Below are 21,097 nucleotides of genomic sequence, written 5' to 3'. Positions count from 1 at the left end.
TATGTGTCCCCAGTTATAAATGAATGAACAGGAGGTGATTTACATCACCTCCTGTTCATTCATAAGTTTCTCAATGGGGAGAAGCACTCTGTACAGAGGCTCCTCCCCATTCAGAAACAGCTTGATAGTAAAATATTTTCTTAATGAATGGGAAGCCTCTGTGCTTTCCATTCATTTAGAATAGAGGCTGCAGAAAAAGAGATTGAGGACTTTGTGTCCTCAATTTCTTTTTCTATTTTAAAAGGGAAATATCAGGGGGCTTTTTAGACCCCTAATATTTCCCCGAAGCCCCCCCAAGAGTAAAAAAAAAAATAATGAAAATTTTAAATAAATAAAAATACATAATGAAAATAAAATAAAAAATAGTAAAAAATAAATTTAAAAAACTTTGTTTTTTTTCCTTGCCTCAGGCGCAAAAGGAGCTGGCTACGGCTATGCTCCCGTGGTGCTCGTGCGGCTGCCGGCTGAATGTGTCAGACGCTGCAGATGGAAAGGTGCAGGACACCCCATGTGCAACGTCGGCCACACGAGCACCACGGGAGGACAGGACGCCGGGACCTGTAGGGCGCACTGGAATGTAAGCCGGCCGACTCCCTGCGTTCAGGTGCGGGAGGGGGTGTGGAGCTGTATTGAAGTCAATGGCATCGCCCACATTGCGATCGCCCGCACTCGGAACGCAGGCACATTAGTGCCTGCATTCCGGTCCAGTGCGATCTGCAAAAATAGTGCTCGCAGCATTTTTGCGGATCGCACTGGACTGGAACACAGGCACTAATGCAGGCGATCGCACTGTGGGCGAGGGGCCTGCCTGTGGAGCCTGGCTGCGGTGCCATTGACTTCAATGCACCGCCCCGCCCCTGAATGCAGGTGTTTTTTCGTTGGTAGATCTCAATGAGCTCGTCATTTGAAAAGTAGATCTCCAGACGGAAAATAGTGGGTGCCCCTGCCTTAAGAGTTCCCTTCACTGGAACTAATGGGACAAACCCCAACCCCTGAAAAACAACCCCACACCATAATACCCCCTCCACCAAACTTTACACTGGCACAATGCAGTCAGGCAAGTACCGTTCTCCTGGCAACCGCCAAACCCAGACACGTCCATCGGATTGCCAGACAGAGAAGTGTGATTCGTCACTCCAGAGAACACGTCTCCACTTCTCTAGAGTCCAGTCGCGATGTGCTTTACACCACTGCATCCAACGCTTCGCATTGCACTTGGTGATGTAAGGCCTGGATGCAGCTGCTCGGCCATGGAAACCCATTCCATGAAGCTCTCTATGCACTATTGCTGTGCCAATCTGAAGGCCACACGAACAGGGCCGGATTTACTCTCCCTGCCGCCAAAAGGCCGGGTTCCACAATACGCCCCGCGCCGCCAACCCCCCCTCTCCTCTCCCCATCAATTGAGAATGGCAACCAGATGGCAGGGCGGGCGGGCGTATTTTGGAACCTGGCCTTGGGGCGGGGCTAGTTTACATTTTTTTTAACTGTTTTTTTATCACTTTTTATTCAATTATTTCTTTTTTTAAAAAAAATTTTAATCAATTTTATTTTTTATCTTTTTACTTTTTTATAATTTACTTTTTATCTTATTATTGTTTATTTTTTAGAATTATTTTCTTATTTTTTACTTTTTAATCACCTTTTTATTTTTTTATTTAATTTTTTTTTTCTTAAATCAATGTCATTTTTTCCCCCACCTAATTTTATTGCTATCACACAGGAGATAACAAGCCCCTGTGTGATAGCAAGGTAGACGACTACTTCCTCCGGCGTCAATCCACATTAACACGACGTCGGAGGAAGTATCTGACAGCTGGGGGGAGGAGTTGCGGCCCGCACACTACGGTCCGCCGCCGGGACACCTTACACTGGCACCCGCAACTTCCCCACAAGGTCACCGCTGCCGACCCCCTCTGCCGCCCCGAGGCCGGGCCTCGATGGCCTTGTGGGAAATCCGGGCCTGCACACAAAGTTTGGAGGTCTGTAGCTATTGACTCTGCAGACAGTTGGTGACTTCTGCGCACTGTGCGCTTCAGCATGTGCTGACCCCGCTTTATTTTACGTGGCTTACCTCTTCGTGGCTGAGTTGCTGTTGTTTCCAGTTGCTTCCACTTTGTTATAATACCACTAACAGGTGACCGTGGAATATTTAGTAGCAAGGAAATTTCACGGAACACCTGAATCCAATGATTTGAAGGGGTGTCCCAATACTTTTGGCAATATAGTGTATATAAGAGATATTGTTGATGCAACATTCTACATGCAGGTATATGTGGATTGTGGATTATTATCAATATAACAAGGTCTCTCAGTTGTGGCTTTTTTTTCTTTTTAATTCATAGTGGCCTTTTTCTTTTCTTGGCTACTAGTAGAAGAATATCTTTTGTAATAAGAAATCAAGTTTTGTACTACTCTCTTTACATATATGGTTACACCTATTTTTTTATCCCATATTAATAAGGTTTTTAATGATGCCTATGTCCTCTCTGGGGAGATTCCACTCACTATTAGTCTTGGTGACCACCGTCATCGAGGCATAAAATGAGAGGAAATCCAGCATTTTAGAGTGGCAAGTATTTAGGGTAAATAATCCAGCGGAGACAAATGTTCTGATGACAACTATCTAAGATTGACGTTTTCCTCAGTTTGACGTTTTCCTCAGTTTGGGGAGATTTCATCTCATATCCTGTTGCGCCTCTAGGAAAGAAAGTGAAGGGAAATATCCCCAAACAGCAATTCCCTGCTGTATCCAAAACAAAAAAAGTTTTTGGCAATATGTACACTTTCAGGGGATAGGGTGGAAGAGAAGTAGATTGCAGGGTGCTCAGTTAACAGTATTGCACACGGGGACAGAATGCAGATATTAATTATTTAATTTAACCCAGTTATGTATTAAAAATATATTTCAGAGTACCGGTTTGTATAGGAGCTCCCTTAGAATGGGTGAGGGAGGGTCTACTACACAATACAACACTGTCAGTCTGACACTGGAAGCTTGGTGACAGGAAGTAAAAGCACAACAATGTTCCCAAGAGTGAACTGAGCTTTTTGTCTGGACTTCGACTTTAAATGACATGTGCTGACCAATCTGGACACATTTTTAGACTCTTATGTTCGGATCGAAGGAATGGAAGTGAATGTGAACACAGTGTGATCAATACATCATTTTATTGCACTACTTCAAAGTACTTTCAGGACCTACTCGCCCATCTTCTTTACTAGGTAAAGCTCAGACATCCAGTGTGTTTAAGGCTAAGAGCACTGGTGAGAAAGCTGTGGGACCAGAGATTTTACATGGGGGATGGGCAATTATTAAATCTATCTACTTACCTCCAACCACAATACCAAATTGTCGCACTCGCACTCTTCACTGCAGTACAAAGAGCATCTTTTTTTCACTGTCAAGTCACAGGCTGGGGAAGGTACATGACCTGTAAGTGTTATTTAACTGCAGCAGAAGAAAAGCAGGTCTCCTGCACTGGCCTGTGTGCCAGAGCTGTATAATCCTCAGGATTTGAGGAGAAACTCAAATCCCTTGACAGGTAAGACACTTCACATATATGTAGGTCATCTGTGTATTTTGCTTGTAAAATGATTTAGCTAATGGAGGCATGCAATACAAAAACTATTAATTAAAATAGGAGGGATTAATTATATTTTAATGAAAGTGCTGCCTAGCTTTAAAGCACAACTCCAGCCAAAACATTTTTTTTTAATTAGCTTTAGATGGAGAAAATAGGGTGAGAACCTCTGCCACATTTTTATTTTTTGTTTCTGCAGCCATTGAAGATATCTCGTATGTGGTCAGCAAGACAGAAAGTAACCAAAACCTCTTCAATAGGGGCACAGAGTAATATTTTTTTTTAAATAAATTAGAGCAAATTGCCGTTTTTGCCCCACTTTGCAGATCTGGTAACTTCCTGTTTGGTCACCAGGACAGGAAGTCAATTGAGATTTCCCTGAAATTAAACATTGAAAGATGACAGAAGCTAAACCCTTTTCTACTTCAACGAAAACAAAAAAAAAACCCACTTGGCTGAAGTTGGATTGTATTAACGGATAGCAGCCAGTCAGAATTAATATTTCATTAAACCGATCTCCGTAAAGTGAAGTCAGGCTTTAGCCAACTTTGTGGATAAGCGTGTTTGTGTATTCACAGCTTCCAGCAGAACACTGCGCAGAGCATAGTTTTTCTAGGAAGATTGTTTATTTCTAAAGAACAGGAACATTTGGTGAGCACACTCTCCATACTCCTCTCCATACTCCATACTTCCGCCAGCAGCAGGGATGGTGAAGTGCCGCGGTAACAGCTTCAGCAGGCACTGTACATGCTGTCACTGTCAGTGTGGTACATTGCCTGGCTCCTCTCCAAAGGGGTTGGCTGCAGAACACAGAGAGTGACACGTGAAGGGAAAAGCACCATATTTCACATGCAGGATGTTTGTGTGACAAATACAATAATACAAATCTATTAGGAAAAACACACGCCAGGGAAAAACCATCAAGGCTAAAGTGTATGTTCACTTAATGGGGGAAATTACATTTGGAATCACAGCTGGAATATAAATAAGTTTTTGTTTTTTTTTTACCTCTTCCCAATGTCACATTTCATGTTACTTCAGTAGCAGCTTTGATAATGTGATTTGGAAACCATTTCGGTTTCTAAAGTTTGTCATACATGTTACCATCTGATTGTACGATTACTGTACAGTTCCCTATCAGTTTACCAAGAACAGTTTGAAAGGTTGCAATCAATGTTCTATTCAACTTACATCCAATCAGGTAGGCTCCAACATTACATAACTCACCACACAAATTACATTCTGATTGTACAATCTCCTTTAGATCTACCAAAAACCATGTAGTCAGGGGCTTTCTGACTGGACACAAATTAGATGTTAAAGGTAGACCCTTAAATATAGCTTTGGTATATCTAAAGGTGGCCATACACTGTACAACCATCGCAAGACCTTAGTCTTGCGATGGTTGTAAAGTACTTTAAAAAAACGTACGATCTGCTCATCTTGGACAGGCAGAACGCACTCTCGATCATCGCAAGCCCGCTCCCCTGAGGGGCGGGCTTACAATGACTGTAATGAGGGGCGGGCTTACGATGACTGCAAACGGGCAGTGTGCGCGTGCGCACACCGGCCCGTTTGGCAGTTGTCGAACCAGCAGCCAACTAACTCGCCGAGAATCGTACGATTCCCGGCGGGTTTTCTAGTATGCTGGTTCGACGGAAGACGTGCGACCGTACAGTAGAAACGGTTGCACGCCTTCCATACACTGCACGATTCTCGTACGATCGCGGGATTTCCCGCGATTATCGTACGAGAATCGTGCAGTGTGTGGGCACCTTAAAGGAGATTGTGACATGCATGGTGAGCTTCCGAGTTACCAACAGCTGTGTAATGTGAGGACATGCCTAATAAATTGAATGGAATGTTTAGATACAACCTTAAATCATGTTGTGGTTGGGAAATATCCAAAGTTGACCATGCGCCTCACTTGCTTGTACAGTCTCCGATAGATAGATAGATAGATAGATAGATAGATAGATAGATAGATAGATAGATAGATAGAGAACCACATTACAGTCTGTACAGCCATGGCAGCCCTAGACTGGCTTTTCAGTTAAGTTACTTGTGTCACCAGACAGTAAGTTTTCCCATATATCCCTATAGAGAATCCAATAGAGGGTTTAGAAAACATGTGCATCATCTGCTATCTAATGGATTCTTCCCAGGAGTGTAAAGGAACTTACTTGACCGAGTGACTGCAGTAGCTTTGCTGAAAAGCCAAGTATGGTCTGTCAGTGCTTTGCTAGGAGTAAGGTGGAAACCTCCCTGCCAGGGTCCCAGACTGCTGAGAGGACCTTGTGAGGGTATCAAATGTTTCCCCATTTTAACAGCATATACAGAAAGGCAGTTTTGGCTCTTTTTAAAAAACTAGAAACAAATCCGAGACTTACAAGTGCTTGCACAGCAATCTGCTACATGTTCCTAAACTACATTGGAGCCAGGCCAAACATTTGCAGTCAAGCAGTAACTGGCAGCCATTGTTCAGGTATTCTGACCGCAGCATACAAAATCCCTGACGGGGGAAATTTACCCCACCCACACAGTTAGAAATAATGTTTTGTTTTCCCCGTGTATAGGATTCCTATACTGCACTGTACACTGTTTCATGTACTTGTAGTATACTCACGGTTTTGAAACTGCGCTGCCGTGTAGCGAGTGAGGAGGATCCCAACACCTTCAATAAGAGCCAACAAAATGCCTCCCATTAGGGCCGAGCCCACCATTGCCAATGGGCCACCTAAAATAAATAAATAAACATTATATACAGTATATATCTCTTAGGAGACCTATAAAAGGTCACAAACAGCCACACTTTACCCAGTTTTGCAGGTAAACTTTTATGGAAAGCTGTAAACTGTATTTTTTAAATCATTTCTCCTAGCTGTAAGGTCTGGTATTTAACGCTGTTGTGCTCTCTCAGAGACTTGTGTGAGGTCAGGCAGCTCCCAGTGAAGCAATGTACAGACCTCTGGTGACCTCCAAGTCTGATTTTCCGCTCAAGAGGCTAGGTATAGCAAAATAAGGGGCAAACGATCCTTGATAACTAGGCCCATAGGGTTATAATGAGTTTATATTATTCAAAGCCCAACTCTGGCCTAAACCTTTGATTTATTTTTGGATAGAAAGCAGAACGGTTAGAGTATCAGATTTTTACTGCTGTGAGTGTGTTGGAACAGAGAATCATGGGAAATCTCTCCAACAGGGACAAAAACTAAAGACACAGGGAAGGATTCGAATGTTTGACAATATTCATATTGCTGTCCATGCCTTCCTGTCCTGGTGATGCTTGCAAGCCTATTTCTTGTATAGTCACCACAGGTAAAGGAGTGAGGAAGAATGTCCCCCAATGGGGTCACAGACACACACAAAAAAAAAAAGGAAGAACAGCAGGACTAACTTATGTGCATTTATTACTTTTGTTTGCATTCTGTCCAATACAAGTTTTACAAATGTCTCCTGTGTTTGGTTTTCTTACTTCGAGAGGCCAGTATGGCTCCTGTAAGTGCTCCACTGGTGATGGAGTTCCATGGGTCCTCCTTTCCTCTTATCCTCACTAAGCTGCAATCAATGGTGGAAAACAGACCACCCCATACCGCAAAGCTGCCTGTTAGAGAACACAGAGAGCTAGTTAGAAGAAAATTACGTGAATAAGAAGTTTTATGAAGAATCACTTCACTGAATACTATATATCATATAATAATTGCATTGTGTTACACCAAAGTATAGAAATCAAGCGCCGTTCCTCCGCGGCTTTAGCAGGGTTAAGACAGCCGGGTACTTGCAAGCAGGAGTGTGCCCTCGCACCAACAAGACAAGTATATATTAAAGGAAAAATCTGGCTGCACTCTGTTCCACCCTGAATCAGTTTATTGAATGCTCATCAATGACAATGAGTCCTGTCTGATATCTGTCCCCTCTAACATGTTTCATCCAATCAGTTATTATTATTAGTCATAGTCTGTGACGAAGTCCAGGATTGAGAGAAACGAGGGGCATCCCAAGACCTGGTGTCACCCGGAGCAGCCACCGGGTAACAACCCGCCATGACGTCATTGCGCATGTGCGTGATGAGGTCACGCGCGGTTACCTGCCAGCGGCCATCTTGCTGATGGATCCCGGCAGAGAGAGGAGGTGACATTCACCAGGCGGGATAAGGTATGACGCCGGGTCCCTCCTCTTTCGTGCAGCTGTCTGGCTCTTTGTCCATGGCCGACTTCTCAGAGAGGGGGACACCAAAATGACTGCCAGTCATTTTGGTGCCACCCCCTCCAATAGCGTCACCCCTAGTGACACCACTGGGTGAAACATGTCAGAGAGGGCGGACCCCGGGAACAGAGTGCAGCTAGATTTTCCCTTTACTGCAAATTGGTTTTAAAAGATGCAATCTGTTCTGTAGAAGGAAAAAATCCTGTATTTTAAAGCAGGGGAGCGCCAGTATTGCTGCCAGGTAAGAGAAAGTTGGGAAGACGCTGGATCACCTCAAATCATCCTTTGTTCAGCACCTTTATCTAGCACCTCCAACAGTCAAGGACATATGAACAAGTTTGAACGTTTGTTCCTACTCTTGTGTTGCTCTGTGTGGTTGATACACTGTAATAGCTAACTTCTCCAGACATCTGTTACTGAAATACAGCACCCCTGTAGACCAGAGCTTCCTAAACCTACCCTCTTATGCTAGCTGCCAGGGAACATGATTTTGGTTTCAATACCGTCCGCACAGTTTACCCTGGATCAACTATGCAGCCAGTGAAGTCGGTTCTCCCGATCGGATTACTCACTCTGGGTCAGCAACTCAAAGCCAAAATATCAGAATGACAATGTTCTTGTGAAAAAATGCATGAAAAGTAAGGTTTTGGCAAGCCGAAGGACAGGTCTGAGGACTTTAGATTGCCATTGATGATTTGACAGGTTGGTGCAGGCACTCAAAGTGACTTGGTGTAGGGAATCAGAGAACTGCATATGTGCTAGTAGCAATTGTTACATTTACCAGCTAATTCCATCCAGTGTTCTCTAGCATTGTATCTCATGTTACTATGATGTATTTAATTTTCTATGATCCTCAGAGCCATCTAGTGGCTACAATGTGGTATTATCCAGATTCATTACTGCCAATAATATTTGCAGAACATTCAACCAGAAGAGATAAAAGCCTAAGAACATTCAGGGAGTTATTCACAAAGGAATACGAAGGATCAGCCATAGCTCCAGCTGATTCTTTGGCTCTCTTCGGCCCCCTCTGCCCTTCAGTTTAGTCGAACCGAAGGGCTGCTGTACGGGCTATTCACTATAGCCCGTACAGCTCCCGAAGGTGGCCGAGCGGCTCAGCCGAAGTGACACCCGAATCGGGGCAAACGGCCGGCCGAAGGCCTCACAAATGACAGCTGGGCGCCCAGTTGTAATGACAGATCAGTGCCCCCAAATGACCAGGGAACGCTGAACTGTCATTAAACAATGACAACTGGGCGGAGCCAGCCGTGGCGTCACAGCCAGCTCCGCCCAGTCATTATTCATTGGCTGGGACCTGCTAGAAGACTAGCCGGGACGGCCAATAGGAAACAGCTGGTGGGAGCTAGCTGTCACTTTTTTAAATTTATTATTTATACATTTTTTTTTCTTCTTTTGTCATTGATTTCCTATTGTTTTCATTGATTTTCCCACGGAGGTACCGAGCAGAATAGCCAAGCCGTATGCCGCTCGGCGGCATTCGGCTATTTACTCACTACCGTTCGGCCCCTATGTGAAGTGGCAAACGGCAGCAAGTGAGCCGTACAAGCCTGAAGTGAAAAGCCGAACAGCGTTGGGCTCATTTCACTTCGGGTGGGTTCTTCACTCGGCTGCCTTCGGCAGCTTTGTGAATAACTCTGTCAGTGTTGCCCCATTCTCACAACAATTGGTTAACTTGCACAGAACAAATGTCCCTGCAGTCTCACTGTATGAATAGCTATGCACATTTGTATGTACATAAACCCCATTTATAGCATTTAAAATCATTACGTACATTGATGTATTTAGAAATGTCCTATAAACAAATATAAATGCTTATAATTGCATGCCCAGGTGAATGAGGCCTAACAGTCTACAATATATATGGCTCATTGTTTAGGTTTTACACAAATAATGGATCTCACCTCCGATCTGAGGAGCGCGAACCTTCACAGCGTTAACACTGCCCCGGAACCGATGACCGAATCCCTGACAAGCAAAGAACATGCTGACATGCTGATCTATTGATCTTCACCCATTCCCAAATTTCATAAACATCACTGATAATATGGACCATAAAACTACATACCACAGGGGCATTCCTAAAACCCTTAACTGCCTGGAAAACTCCTCCACCGATGAGGCCCATAGTAAACGCCCCACCACAATCATCCACGATCCTCCAAGGGCTGCAAAACAGAAGAGATATAATAATGTATATACTAGTATTGTTTTACTTTATAGGGTTAATAAGAGGACATTTCCTGTGCCAACTTGCTCGCAATGGTGTGACACTACAACAGTTGCAGAACTACAAGTTTCAACTCTTAAAGTGGACTGCTCATACATGAACACATTCCTGACATGATACGCCATCATTAAAAGCAGACCTTACGCTGGCAGGGACCTTGCCTAGATTGAGTTAGTCAAAGTAGTAATAAACTCTCAAACTATTTTTCAAACAATGAATCCAGATCAAACAAATAGACATTGTTCAGAAAAGTGTTTCTTTTCATTTGGCCCAACCACTTGCAGTCATCCTGTTTCCAAACAGCTCCAACTCTCTCAGCTCAGTTCCCCTGAACTTCCCGTCCAATACAAGATCACAAGAGACAGAGCAGTCTCCAGCAGCCGTCCATCTACTAGCTTGGAGAAGGAAGGAGCAAGTAGATCAGTTACTGGTTCTTCTGCGCCTATGTGTTTATGGAGAAACACAGCTTTCTAGTAGGCATAAGGGTGGCTCCATAGGACCCTGCAAGGGAAAGGAGCCGTCCAAAAACAGGATATCAGGGCCAGTGCTCAGGGGACCAGCTAACTTTGACACTTCAAGAAGCAGCATCCATTGCAAGTGATATGAAATAGTATCAGTATTTGAAATAGCAGCATAACATTTTGACTGTAATATCACGTTATAGCATTAGTCCGCTGCTGGCAGGAGGAAGCATGTCCTCTGTCTCCTCCCCAGTAATCACTCAGACTGTACACTGTAACTGTGTAGCAAGTCACACCAGCTTTTGATGACTGTTCCCCAGCTGTGTGCTGCATAAGAACAAGCCCAGCTGATTTTCTCATTTTCCGATAGCAGATGATTCTTTAGACAGAGCTGTGCCTTCTGTAGCTGAAGAATTTTACCCGGACACAATGGATGCGAAGAGACCTTGAACACACATACTGTAAATACTGCGTATATAATTATCACACTGCAAACTAGTTTTATATATGGCAGATTTGGACTGTGAAGAAAAACAAGCCATGGACTGGACTGGCATAGTTAATTTACTTCAACCACAGCAAGGCCTCAGGTAACCAACCACGATCAGCATGGCATCTTTCAGTGCACTTGTCATGAAGTACAGCGGCTGTCCTCACTGGCCCTCTTCTGAAGATACTGGTTGCCTGTCTGTCACTTTTTAGGCACAGATCTGGAACAAGCATATTGTAAACAAGTATCTGACCTCTGTCTCTCTAAACTCGTTCTGCGTCAATGAGAGAGCTGTGAAGCCAAAGCCTCAGTATGACAGCCAGGGAGCTAAAGCTGGCCACATGCTGCTCGAATTTTGGCCAAGCTAGCAGGACTGGGCTGAAATCTGAGCAGTGTGTGGCCTTGTTGGCGCCCCTTTATTCATTAAAAGTAGGGCTGCAGCTAAAGATTATTTTAATAATCGATTAGTTAGCCGATTATTAAGTTCGATTAATCGGATAAAAAAAACAAAAAAGGCTCCAGTGATGGACTACTAGTTTCTATTGAGATTGTAGTCCATCACGGGAGCAAGCTTGGCGCGGTAGAAGTAAAAAAAAAAGAGTGTGGTGTGCAATATAGTACATTATACAGCGGCGCAATGCAGAACACCAGCAGCTATAGAGGAATGTAGCAATAGTACATTATACTATAATGTACTATTGCTGGGATTTGTAGTCCTCTGTAGCTGGGGTTATTCTGCATTGCGCTGTATATAATGTATTATTGCTGGGATTTGTAGTCCTCTATAGCTGGTGTTATTCTCCATTGTGCTGTATAATGATTATACAGCGCAATGCAGAATACCACTGACCAGTTATAGAGGAACTACAAATCCCAGCAATAATACATTATACAGCGCGATGGAGAATACCACCAGCTTTAGAGGAACAACAAATCCCAGCAATAATACATTATACAGGCTGGTTAATATATTATTGCTGGAATTTGTTGTTCCTCTATAGCTGCTGGTGTTCTACAGTGTGCCGCTTTTTTTTTTTAACAGGAAACATTAGAACAGGTCCCCCTTACCTGTTTCTGAACCCTTGTAAGTCGCTGCAGCGGCGGCGGTGTGCTCTGTGGGCGTGTGTCCGGCTTGTGCGTGGCCGGGTACGCGTCGTGTGCGCGGTGGGCATGGCGTCCGCGACGTGCATAGTGTAACTCGGGTATGGAGCCGCGAACAGGCGGCCGGACAATGTTTTCCATCGTCGATTTTAATCGACTTAATCTAATAATTGTTGCAGCACTACAGAATACCAATGTATAATACACCTGCACACTGCTGAACACCAGCAGCTATAGAGGAACACCAAATCCCAGCAATAATACATTAAACACGCATGTCCTCTGCGTGGGCGTGGCGTAAGGAGCGTCGCGTGAGCGGGTATACCGGCGTAGGCGCGAGCGGCTTAACCGACGTGGGCGTGGCGTAAGCGGCGGGGGGGAAATTTGAATTTTAGCCGACGAATCAACGATGGAAAACGTTGACAACGTTTTCCATCGTCGATTTTAATCGACTTAATCAAATAATTATTGCAGCTCTAAATAAAAGTCAACTTTTTAATTGACTTTTGTGTAAGGAGCTGGTCGGAAAATTCTCAGACGACTAATGACTGCAGTCAATCAGCTGCAGTCATCGTTCGTGTGTTCGGCACACACACCACTGTTAGAATACAATAGCCCTGCAGGGGGATTCCATCATCCATGCTGTTTAGCATGGGGAAGGGGTTCAAATATTTTTTCATGAATCAAAAAATGGCTGAGAGAGCCAGAGAGGAGAGGTCAGCAGAAACCGCCAATGTAATACTGTCATGGCAGGTGCACGTTAAACAGTCAGGATGGCCATTGTCTGCCACACATTGGCGGTGCTGGCCCTGGACAGACAAGACATTAATTACATTACAGTGCAAAGCATGCACCATAACTGGCTCTTGCTGACTTGCTTTTAAAGGGGAAGGATCGAGGACCACCACCCCTGGCGAATAAGAATCCTGACGTCACTGGCCGCATGCTCGTAGACTTCAACAACTCACTAACAGGGTTATTCACAAAAGGGTGAAGAGTTTGGAGAAGTGAACAATCTAGGCTAAAATAGCTGATTTGGAATGTGAGCTGAATTGGAGAATTTTTTCAAAACAGCTATTCTCAGACATCCCAACTCTCCCGGACGCTCCAGGAGTCTCCCGCTATTAGATAGCGGCTCCCGGCCGGGAGAGGAACACTTCCTCCCGGAAAGGTTTAATCTGCTCGATCGAGCAGAGTAAACCTTTCCCTGCGATCGTGTTTTTCTTTTTCCTTTTCTGACACCGGGAGCCGCGGCCTGACTATCAGTCAGAAAAGAAAAAGGCATACGAATGCAAAGCTAGATTCCTATTGGCTATTGCACTTTGCAATAGCCAATAGCAAACTAGGTAATGCACCCGCCCACTGCTGGTGTCAATCAGCAGAGGGGGACCTACATTTTTCTATCAGGTCCTCTTCTGGTGATTGAAAGCAGCAGTGGGTGGGTGCAATAGCTAGTTTACTATTGCAAAGTGAAATAGCCAATAGGAATCTAGCTATGCATTCTTATGCCTTTTTTTTTTATTCTGACAACTGCAACTGGCAGAATACTAAAAAAAAACAAACAAAACTGCAGATAGCAAAGAAGCTATTGCTTCCTGTGCTATCTGCCATCATTTCAGGGGGGTTCTCTCTCCCAGCCCCCCTTAACCCCGCAGATGGTGGGGGAGAGGGCACCTCCCTGAAATGAGAGGGATACCTCCCTGAAATTGCTTCTTTCAGGTTGGGAAGATCCCTGTATTCTGGCGTAGATTGTTCACTTCTCCTGCCTTCTTCAAACTCTTAAACTCTTCACCCTTTTGTGAATAACCCTGTAAGAAGTAAAGCAAGGATAAAGATGACAGCAATGGCAGCTCCCATGTTTCTGTCCAGGTGGCCTCCCTGTACACTAGGTACATTTCCTGGAGAAGACACAACCACTATGATTGGATAGAATTACAACATCTCCCAGCATTCCTTGCCCCTGGGCTATAGAATCCATCTTATTGGCCCAACAGCTTTCCCTGAGACCCACTTCCCAGAGTCCTCTGCTTGTTTAGCCAATTTCCCAGCATGCTGTGAGGCATGTTGACCTCCAACCTTTCAGTGTTCTGCTTGCTAGCCTAATCAATCTCCCAGCACCCCCATCCCCTCTCACACCCAGGGCTATCTCCCGTCATGCCCGGGTTACCATGGTTCCCGCACATATTCCTCCATTCTGTCGGGGCTGGAGTGCAGCTACTGACATTGCCCTTTAAGAAGGGTGGGTCACATGGCGTGAAAGGTACACTCTCGTTGGCGAGCAAGCGGCCAATCGTACAAGAGGAGGGGTAGGGGGGCGCGAGGCATGGAACGCAGCGCTGTGTTGGTTAGTGATGTCATCAAGCAGCGACTCCACTTTACAGCGCCTGCAAAACGCACAGTGGGAGCTGGTGAGTTGTTCATGGTCGGCCAGCCAGCCGGGTACACACAGTGGGAGGTCAGTGCAGGGGGTCATATGCTGCTTCTTGTGGTTGTCCAGGGCTAGGGGGATATTTTTCTTATGGTCAGCAACTCAAAATAGAGTGCATGCAGCTGAATCATTTCATATTGCAGTTAGTATAGGTACCCCAATGATTCCTTCTATCTTGTTATTAACATTCCTTGGTCTAATAGATGACCTCCACTCCACGCCCAAACACGATCTTTCCTGTCTCTCCCCTCAAACAGCTATTTCCTGGCTCCAGCTCAATGAAGCATACAATGGGTCAGCTTCATCCCCATCCCCTGTCTTACACTGACATGAGGTGGAGCCATGAAAGGAAAATGATGGTAAATATATGAAAATAATCATTTGTATTGATTAGAGTGGGAGAGCTAGTATAACGCTGTTAAGACATCTCCCCAACAGGAATATTAATGGGGGAAAAAACGAATCTAAGCACGCTTTAATAGAGAGGAAAGGGCTCAACCCTTTTAAAATGGCTTTATTGATGTCTGTGCCTTCCTATCACAGTGAAAACCACATCCCCTCGTTTCTTGTATGATTGTCACAAAGGCAGGAAGTGAGTGAAAATCTCCCAATAGGAGTTTACAGACAGGAACAAAAACCTGTCAGAAGTTTGAACTCTTCCCCCCCACTCAACCCAAAATGACACAAAAAGCCAGATTTAGGTTTTAAAAATTGTCAGTGTTTGCTACAATTGTTTTCACTTTTCGCCCGGGGCCCGCGCCCCTGCTGCCCCCCCGGTTGTTACGCCACTGTTTCTATGTACACTCTGATAGGCTAAAGCTCATCTTTGGGCAAAGAAAAAACATACCCTTGAGTAGGGCTACCCCCTGCACTGCAGGGGTTAAGTGTTCTTAAGGGGGGTGCTTAAAGTTGTTTTAAAGCAACTGCAGAACTTCTCCCACTTCGCTCCAGATGTTGTAATGTCCTTCAGGTACCTCACGTCTAATGCAGGTTAATGAACCTGCATAAGATGTGATGACATCAGTGGTCCCTAGACCACCGGTGAGAAGGGGAGAAGAGGCTGTCGGGACCTGTCTTGCAGCCTGGAGGGAGCAGGTGGGACCGAGGATCAGGTAAGTGAAACAGCTTTAATAAGATTCCTAGACAAAAGAAGCTAAAACAAAAGAAGCATAGACAAAAGAAGCCTAGACAAAAGAAGCATCTCTCTGCAATGTAATAGTCCCTGTCTCCCAACTGTCACATGTGATTCCAGTGAAGATTATATTCGGCTATGCTTATTGCACAGACATGGCCTGCTGTTTTCTCCATCAGGAAGCCAGTCCAGAGCAATGACATGTACCTGCTACTAGAGCCAAATTGCTGAAAGTGATCCGATAAGATCAAAAGCACTGAGACATGAATGAAGATTAAAAAAAAGGGCGAAAACAGTATATTTTAATAGAACAAATGTCAGTTGTTTATGATACACAGTTCTTTAGCAAGCTAAATTTAGGGCTTAAATCTACTTTGATAAGGTTATGATAATAATTAGGGATAAGCTCAGGTTTCATCTGAACCGAAGCTCCTCTGAACACAGAAGGAGCTCGCAACTGCATGTAAGCAAAGGGGCGGGATGCACTGACATAATTGACCTTATATGGCCACAAGGCTATATTTGGTCAATGGCATTGACCTAATATGGCCACGTGGTCATATAAGGTCAATGACATCATAACAAGCATCATCCCTTTGTTCATGTGCAGCTGCGGGGCAGGGAATTTCCTAGCCTGCAGCTGATTGGGCGGGTGGCCCATGCCACTTCTGTGTTTGGAAATGCTCAGGTTGTGACCGGGTCCAGTCCAAACTTGAGCTCATCCCTAAAGATAATATATGTGCAATCAAAGGACTTTTCCTGCAGCAGACTCTATGACTTTTATTGTGAGAGCATAATTTTGTCTTTCATCCCAATATCTGTTTGTCAGCTGAAACATGCCGATGCAAAATGGTGTTCTCATTTGAAAGTCCCTGGAAGAGAACAGGACCCGAGTTATGTCTCCCTAAAAGCAATGTAAGGCTTCAGTTAACCCTGAGCCTTGCTTACCAGTCTCAGAACATTAATGCCACAGTGATTAATTCTTTCTCCAGCAGGCTAGTGGTCCAGAATGCCCCTTCCATTGGCTCTTCAGGCTCGATTATCCAAGAGAGGAATTCTGAAGAATGTGGACACAGGTAAACAGATGTCTACTTGTATCATTTTTAATGTCTACTCCTGATACTGTGTAGACTCTTCTCGCTGAACTATTCTCTGTGCTGAATTTTCTTAGATCCAGCAGAAGAGGTTATAGCAGAGGATTACGATGACGACAATGTTGATTATGAAGCGACCCGTATGGAGAATCTTCCTCCAAACTGGTACAAAGTGTTTGACCCGCTCTGGTGAGTCCCAGCTGCTGCTTATTATTGGGTAACGGAATTTCATCGACTTGGAACAGACTAGATGCTTCACCTCTGCATACTTGTTTTCATTTATTAACATAGTAGATAGTGAAGCACGGTAGGGATGACAGTACTGAAGATTGCACCTTCAAAAACAGGTCAACAGTTGCAGTTCCTTTGAAAAAGGAACTACAGCTATTAACAAAATGTTCTTTAAACTAGCATTAAAGTCTCTTATTTTATGACGTATATCTTCTGCTAGTAAGCAGTAGACATATGCCCCAACATTTAAGAAAGAAAAAAGTTGGCAAATACCAACAAACTTACCTGTGTCAGCCCCGCTCACTTCCGGCTGAAGAAGTCCCGACTCTCGAACGATGTGAAGGAAGAAGTGAGGGCGGGCGTATGTGCAGTCCAGATCAGCAGAGAGGAGCAGAGCAACAATGACACTGAATGGACGCAGCAGGGGGGAACACGCCGGACAGACTCCGTGGGACACGAGTATTCTGCTCTGGATCAGAGACCGGCACCAGCGCTGGAGGGACTGTGGAAAACGAGTGGAGGGAAGAAGCTGTTCGGATGATCAAGAGGCATCACAAGGTAAGTCCTTAAACCAGCATTGGGGGGAATTCTGCCTTCAGTGTCACTTTAAGTTTCTCGGCCCCCCTTTAGAGAATGAGCTGGAGTGCAGGTAATCATAAACAAGAAGCAGTTTTATTGTGTATTTTGTCTGTCAGGCATTGAGGCACCAGCACTAACGCTAATTCCCAGAGTGGCAGGCAGTGTGCTCCTGAATTGTAAAGGCTCCATAGGTGCACAAAAAAATATTTGATAACTAAAGGCTAGCACAGACAGCTTGCAATGTCTACTGTTATGGGGTTGTACTAGTTAAGCAGGTTTTATAACATGTCAAGTTTACTTTAAGAGGCATCTTTTTGAACATCATACTATAAATTCCTTGACATGAGGACAGTTGATGGCATTTCCCATGACCTACTCTAGCTGGCGTGATTTATAGATGAATAAAACAAAGTTTGCATTCCGATTTGTAATTGTCTTTCCCCTCTGTCCTTGATGCAGCGGCCTCCCTTATTACTGGAACCTGGAGATGGATGTGGTGTCATGGTTGTCTCCGCATGATCCCAATGCTGTTATCAGCAAAAGCACAGCCAAACAGAAAGGTAATGCTGTCTGTATGACACTTTTTCTAACTGTGGTGGATGTGTAAACAAATTGTGCTGACGATGCAGACCAAGCACTGCAAAACCAAGATTCATTTTCTCCTTTTATCATACTCCATTTTCCTCCTCCTTTTCAGTACAGTTTCTAAACATGTTTTATATTGGTATTCTCTTGTCCTAAACATTAAGCGAAGTTAAAAAAAATCCTTTACTTATTTGTGTTTATCTTTTTAGTGTTTTTCTTTGATGTATCTATAAAGGCATGTGTACCCTGTATATTTAATGCTGTTGTTTACAGGCAAACATTACTCTTCAGCCCATGTTGCTACCTAGAGCATTACAGGAGGCTGATGTCAGCTCAAATTGTGGTACTTATGCTAGGTCTATGCAAAAGGCAGAAATGATTCCTTTCTATCGGATTATGTCTCTTTTACATCAGTATGTTTATCTGTCTGCCTTTCTTTCTCCAGAACCTGAGGAAAGGTCAGAGAGGTCTGACCGAGTGGAGCGTTTTGAGAGGGAAGATATAAAAGAGAGAAGACACATCCGGAGGGATGAAGTAGCTCCCTATCCTAAGTCTAAAAAAGGTGAAGCTGTTGGGAAATATTTATTGGTTCAGATACTTTATATTATCTGCTTCTTTGAGATTAACTGATTTGTTTGCTTTTCCCAGGGAGAAAAGAGGAGGAAATTGACCCCATGGACCCTAGTGCTTACTCTGATGCTCCTAGGTAATTACTCATCGTTATGATGACTTACTCTTTTTTTATTTTATTACAACCGTCAAAAAAAGATTAAAGAAAGAAGTTCAATGCCATATACTCATCTTCACTTAATTCCCCTGCTGCTCTGTTCAGCTGCCATTAGCGATGGAAAGCCCAGTGTAAGGTATAAATCAATGGGGTTGTAACATTCACGGGGCCTAGCGCTGTCACATTGAGTGGGTGACGTGCTCCTCCACCCCATACTGGGTAATTCCTTTAGCTCCTGTCACTTAACGCAGCAGCAGAGGATGGGAGGAAATGTATGTACTTCTAGGGATGGAGGAATTAGAACTAACCTGTTGCTTTGCTTTAAAGTGACACTAGACACAGGAGTTAAATCGAATAGCACCTTAACTATTACCAAAAATGTATCTTATTTGTGTATCACTCGGCTGTAGATCCTCAAATCATCTCTAAATTGGTGCTGACACTGTCCTTCCTTCTGGAGGGTGGCTACTTTTGTTCCTCATGGTCCCTGTGTGTGTTGTAAAGTAGCCACCGCTCCAAGCTCGCTCCTGTGATGGACAACAATCTCATGTTTAGTTTACTAATTTGTATTGAGATTGTAGTCCATCACGGGAGTGAGCTTGGAGCATGCACACATTGGTAAGATTTACAATAAACAATATATTTGTGCAGAAGCATATATGCAGACAAAGACCACTTTAAAACCCAACTCCAGAGAGATGAAGACATTGTCAGGGGGAGTTCTGTGATCTCTTTGAGAGGTAAAACAGCAAAAGGTTTCCCAGCAGACTCACCAGCCAGCATGCAAAAACACTTCTCACCACTAAGGTAAAAAACAGAGGTTTAGATACACGTCTTCTGCAGAATATGTGAAAGCCGCCTTGCCAAGGCACCTCCTATATAGTGCGGTCCTAACTCTAAACTATGAGAGTCTCCATCTTGGAGAACATGTAGCCCTTCCATGTGCACCTTGCTATAAAGCTGGTGACAAATTGATGAGTGTGTTTGCCATTTGTTTTGCTTGACTGATTTGGTGCAGTGACGCATGGGGGGTCTTAGTTGCCGTTGTGATGTGCGGGGTCCCTTGTGCATCCCCGTGCCTTTTAAGGGAGGTTGGGCTTCCTCCTGACAAACCTGCACCCAATTTGATCTTTTGCCCCATGTGCTCCAAGATGGAAACTCTCATAGTTTAGAGTTAGGACCGCACTATATAGAGGTGCCTTGGCGCGGCTGTGCGGCGTTCACATTTTCTGCAGAAGACGTGTATCTAAACCTCTGTTTTTAACCTTAGCGGTGAGACAAGTTTTTTTGCATGCTGGCTGGTGAGTGTGCTGGGAAACTTTTTGCTGTTTGTACTGTATTAGGCCCTTCCATGTGCACCTTGCTGTAAAGCTAGTGACAAATTGATGAGTGCCTTTGCCATTTGTTTTGCTCTTTGAGAAGTAACACATTCCTGCAAGTGTTGCATTTACACATTACCAAGCCTGCATGCATTGAATGTAAAAAAATTTATCTGACACCTGGGCCACGTTAATGCCTCTCATATGTGATGCGTGATGTTGTGAGCTTGCATAACTCTATAATCTGCTCTGTAGGGGCACCTGGTCCACAGGACTACCTAAAAGAAATGAGGCAAAAACTGGAGCAGACACGACAGCCGCAGGACCCCTGTTCCAACAACGGCCATATCCCAGTCCAGGAGCCGTGCTTCGAGCCAACGCAGAGGCATCCCGAGCTAAACCGGTGGAATGAGAACATCTGCTGGAGTGACGTTTTGTGTTTATCTACCTTGTACAGTTCTCTTTGCTTGAATGTTCATGATGTTGTGTGTGAAATAAATTGTCTTTTTATTAAACACGAGGACACACGAGTGTATATTGATAAGAGAAAGTTACTGTTGTTCATAGAAACTAGATTCCGACTTATTTTAAAGGGTTAGTCACAAAATGTAAGAGCAGCTTCAGAAAAAAAAGGTAATTAGTGCAGAGGGAGAGAGAGGCTGAAGGGACCGGTCTAGGAGCAAGCCGGGATTGTGGTTTAGGGCGAGTATATCCTTGCAGTGCTGGGGTAGCCCCACTGCAAGGGTTAAGATTTTATTTGCCTGGAGTTTTTCTCTAATACCATTGGCATGGCACTAGTAGCCCCCCTAGAACGGCACTGATAAGTAAAGGAATGTCCTCGTTGGTGCCATCTGGGGCTGCTAGTGCTGTGTGAACGGCATCTTATATACTTGAAGTCCTTAAGCATTTTTC

General features: G+C 44.3%; 2 protein-coding genes across 2 annotated transcripts; one reads left to right on the top strand and one right to left on the bottom strand.

The window, feature by feature from the left end:
- Positions 1–4,191: 4,191 nt before the first annotated feature.
- On the bottom strand, positions 4,192–14,363 carry TIMM17B (translocase of inner mitochondrial membrane 17 homolog B (yeast)). Its single transcript, XM_018557996.1, has 6 exons — positions 14,258–14,363; positions 9,877–9,976; positions 9,713–9,776; positions 7,060–7,188; positions 6,211–6,321; positions 4,192–4,384 (listed from the first exon to the last, which is right to left on the bottom strand). The coding sequence occupies exons 1-6, from the start codon at positions 14,281–14,283 to the stop codon at positions 4,344–4,346; spliced, it is 471 nt and encodes a 156-aa protein (XP_018413498.1). The 5' UTR covers positions 14,284–14,363; the 3' UTR covers positions 4,192–4,343.
- Positions 14,364–14,436: 73 nt separating this feature from the next.
- PQBP1 (polyglutamine binding protein 1) lies at positions 14,437–20,696 on the top strand. Its single transcript, XM_018557995.1, has 7 exons — positions 14,437–14,498; positions 16,643–16,726; positions 16,822–16,933; positions 18,014–18,114; positions 18,585–18,701; positions 18,788–18,845; positions 20,441–20,696. The coding sequence occupies exons 2-7, from the start codon at positions 16,660–16,662 to the stop codon at positions 20,595–20,597; spliced, it is 612 nt and encodes a 203-aa protein (XP_018413497.1). The 5' UTR covers positions 14,437–14,498; positions 16,643–16,659; the 3' UTR covers positions 20,598–20,696.
- Positions 20,697–21,097: the final 401 nt, after the last annotated feature.

This window comes from Nanorana parkeri, unplaced genomic scaffold (assembly GCF_000935625.1).
Source record: "Nanorana parkeri isolate BGI_ZX_2015 unplaced genomic scaffold, ASM93562v1 scaffold315, whole genome shotgun sequence".
Taxonomy (NCBI): Eukaryota; Metazoa; Chordata; class Amphibia; order Anura; family Dicroglossidae; genus Nanorana; species Nanorana parkeri.
This window is presented reverse-complemented; position numbering and strand designations above follow the sequence as displayed.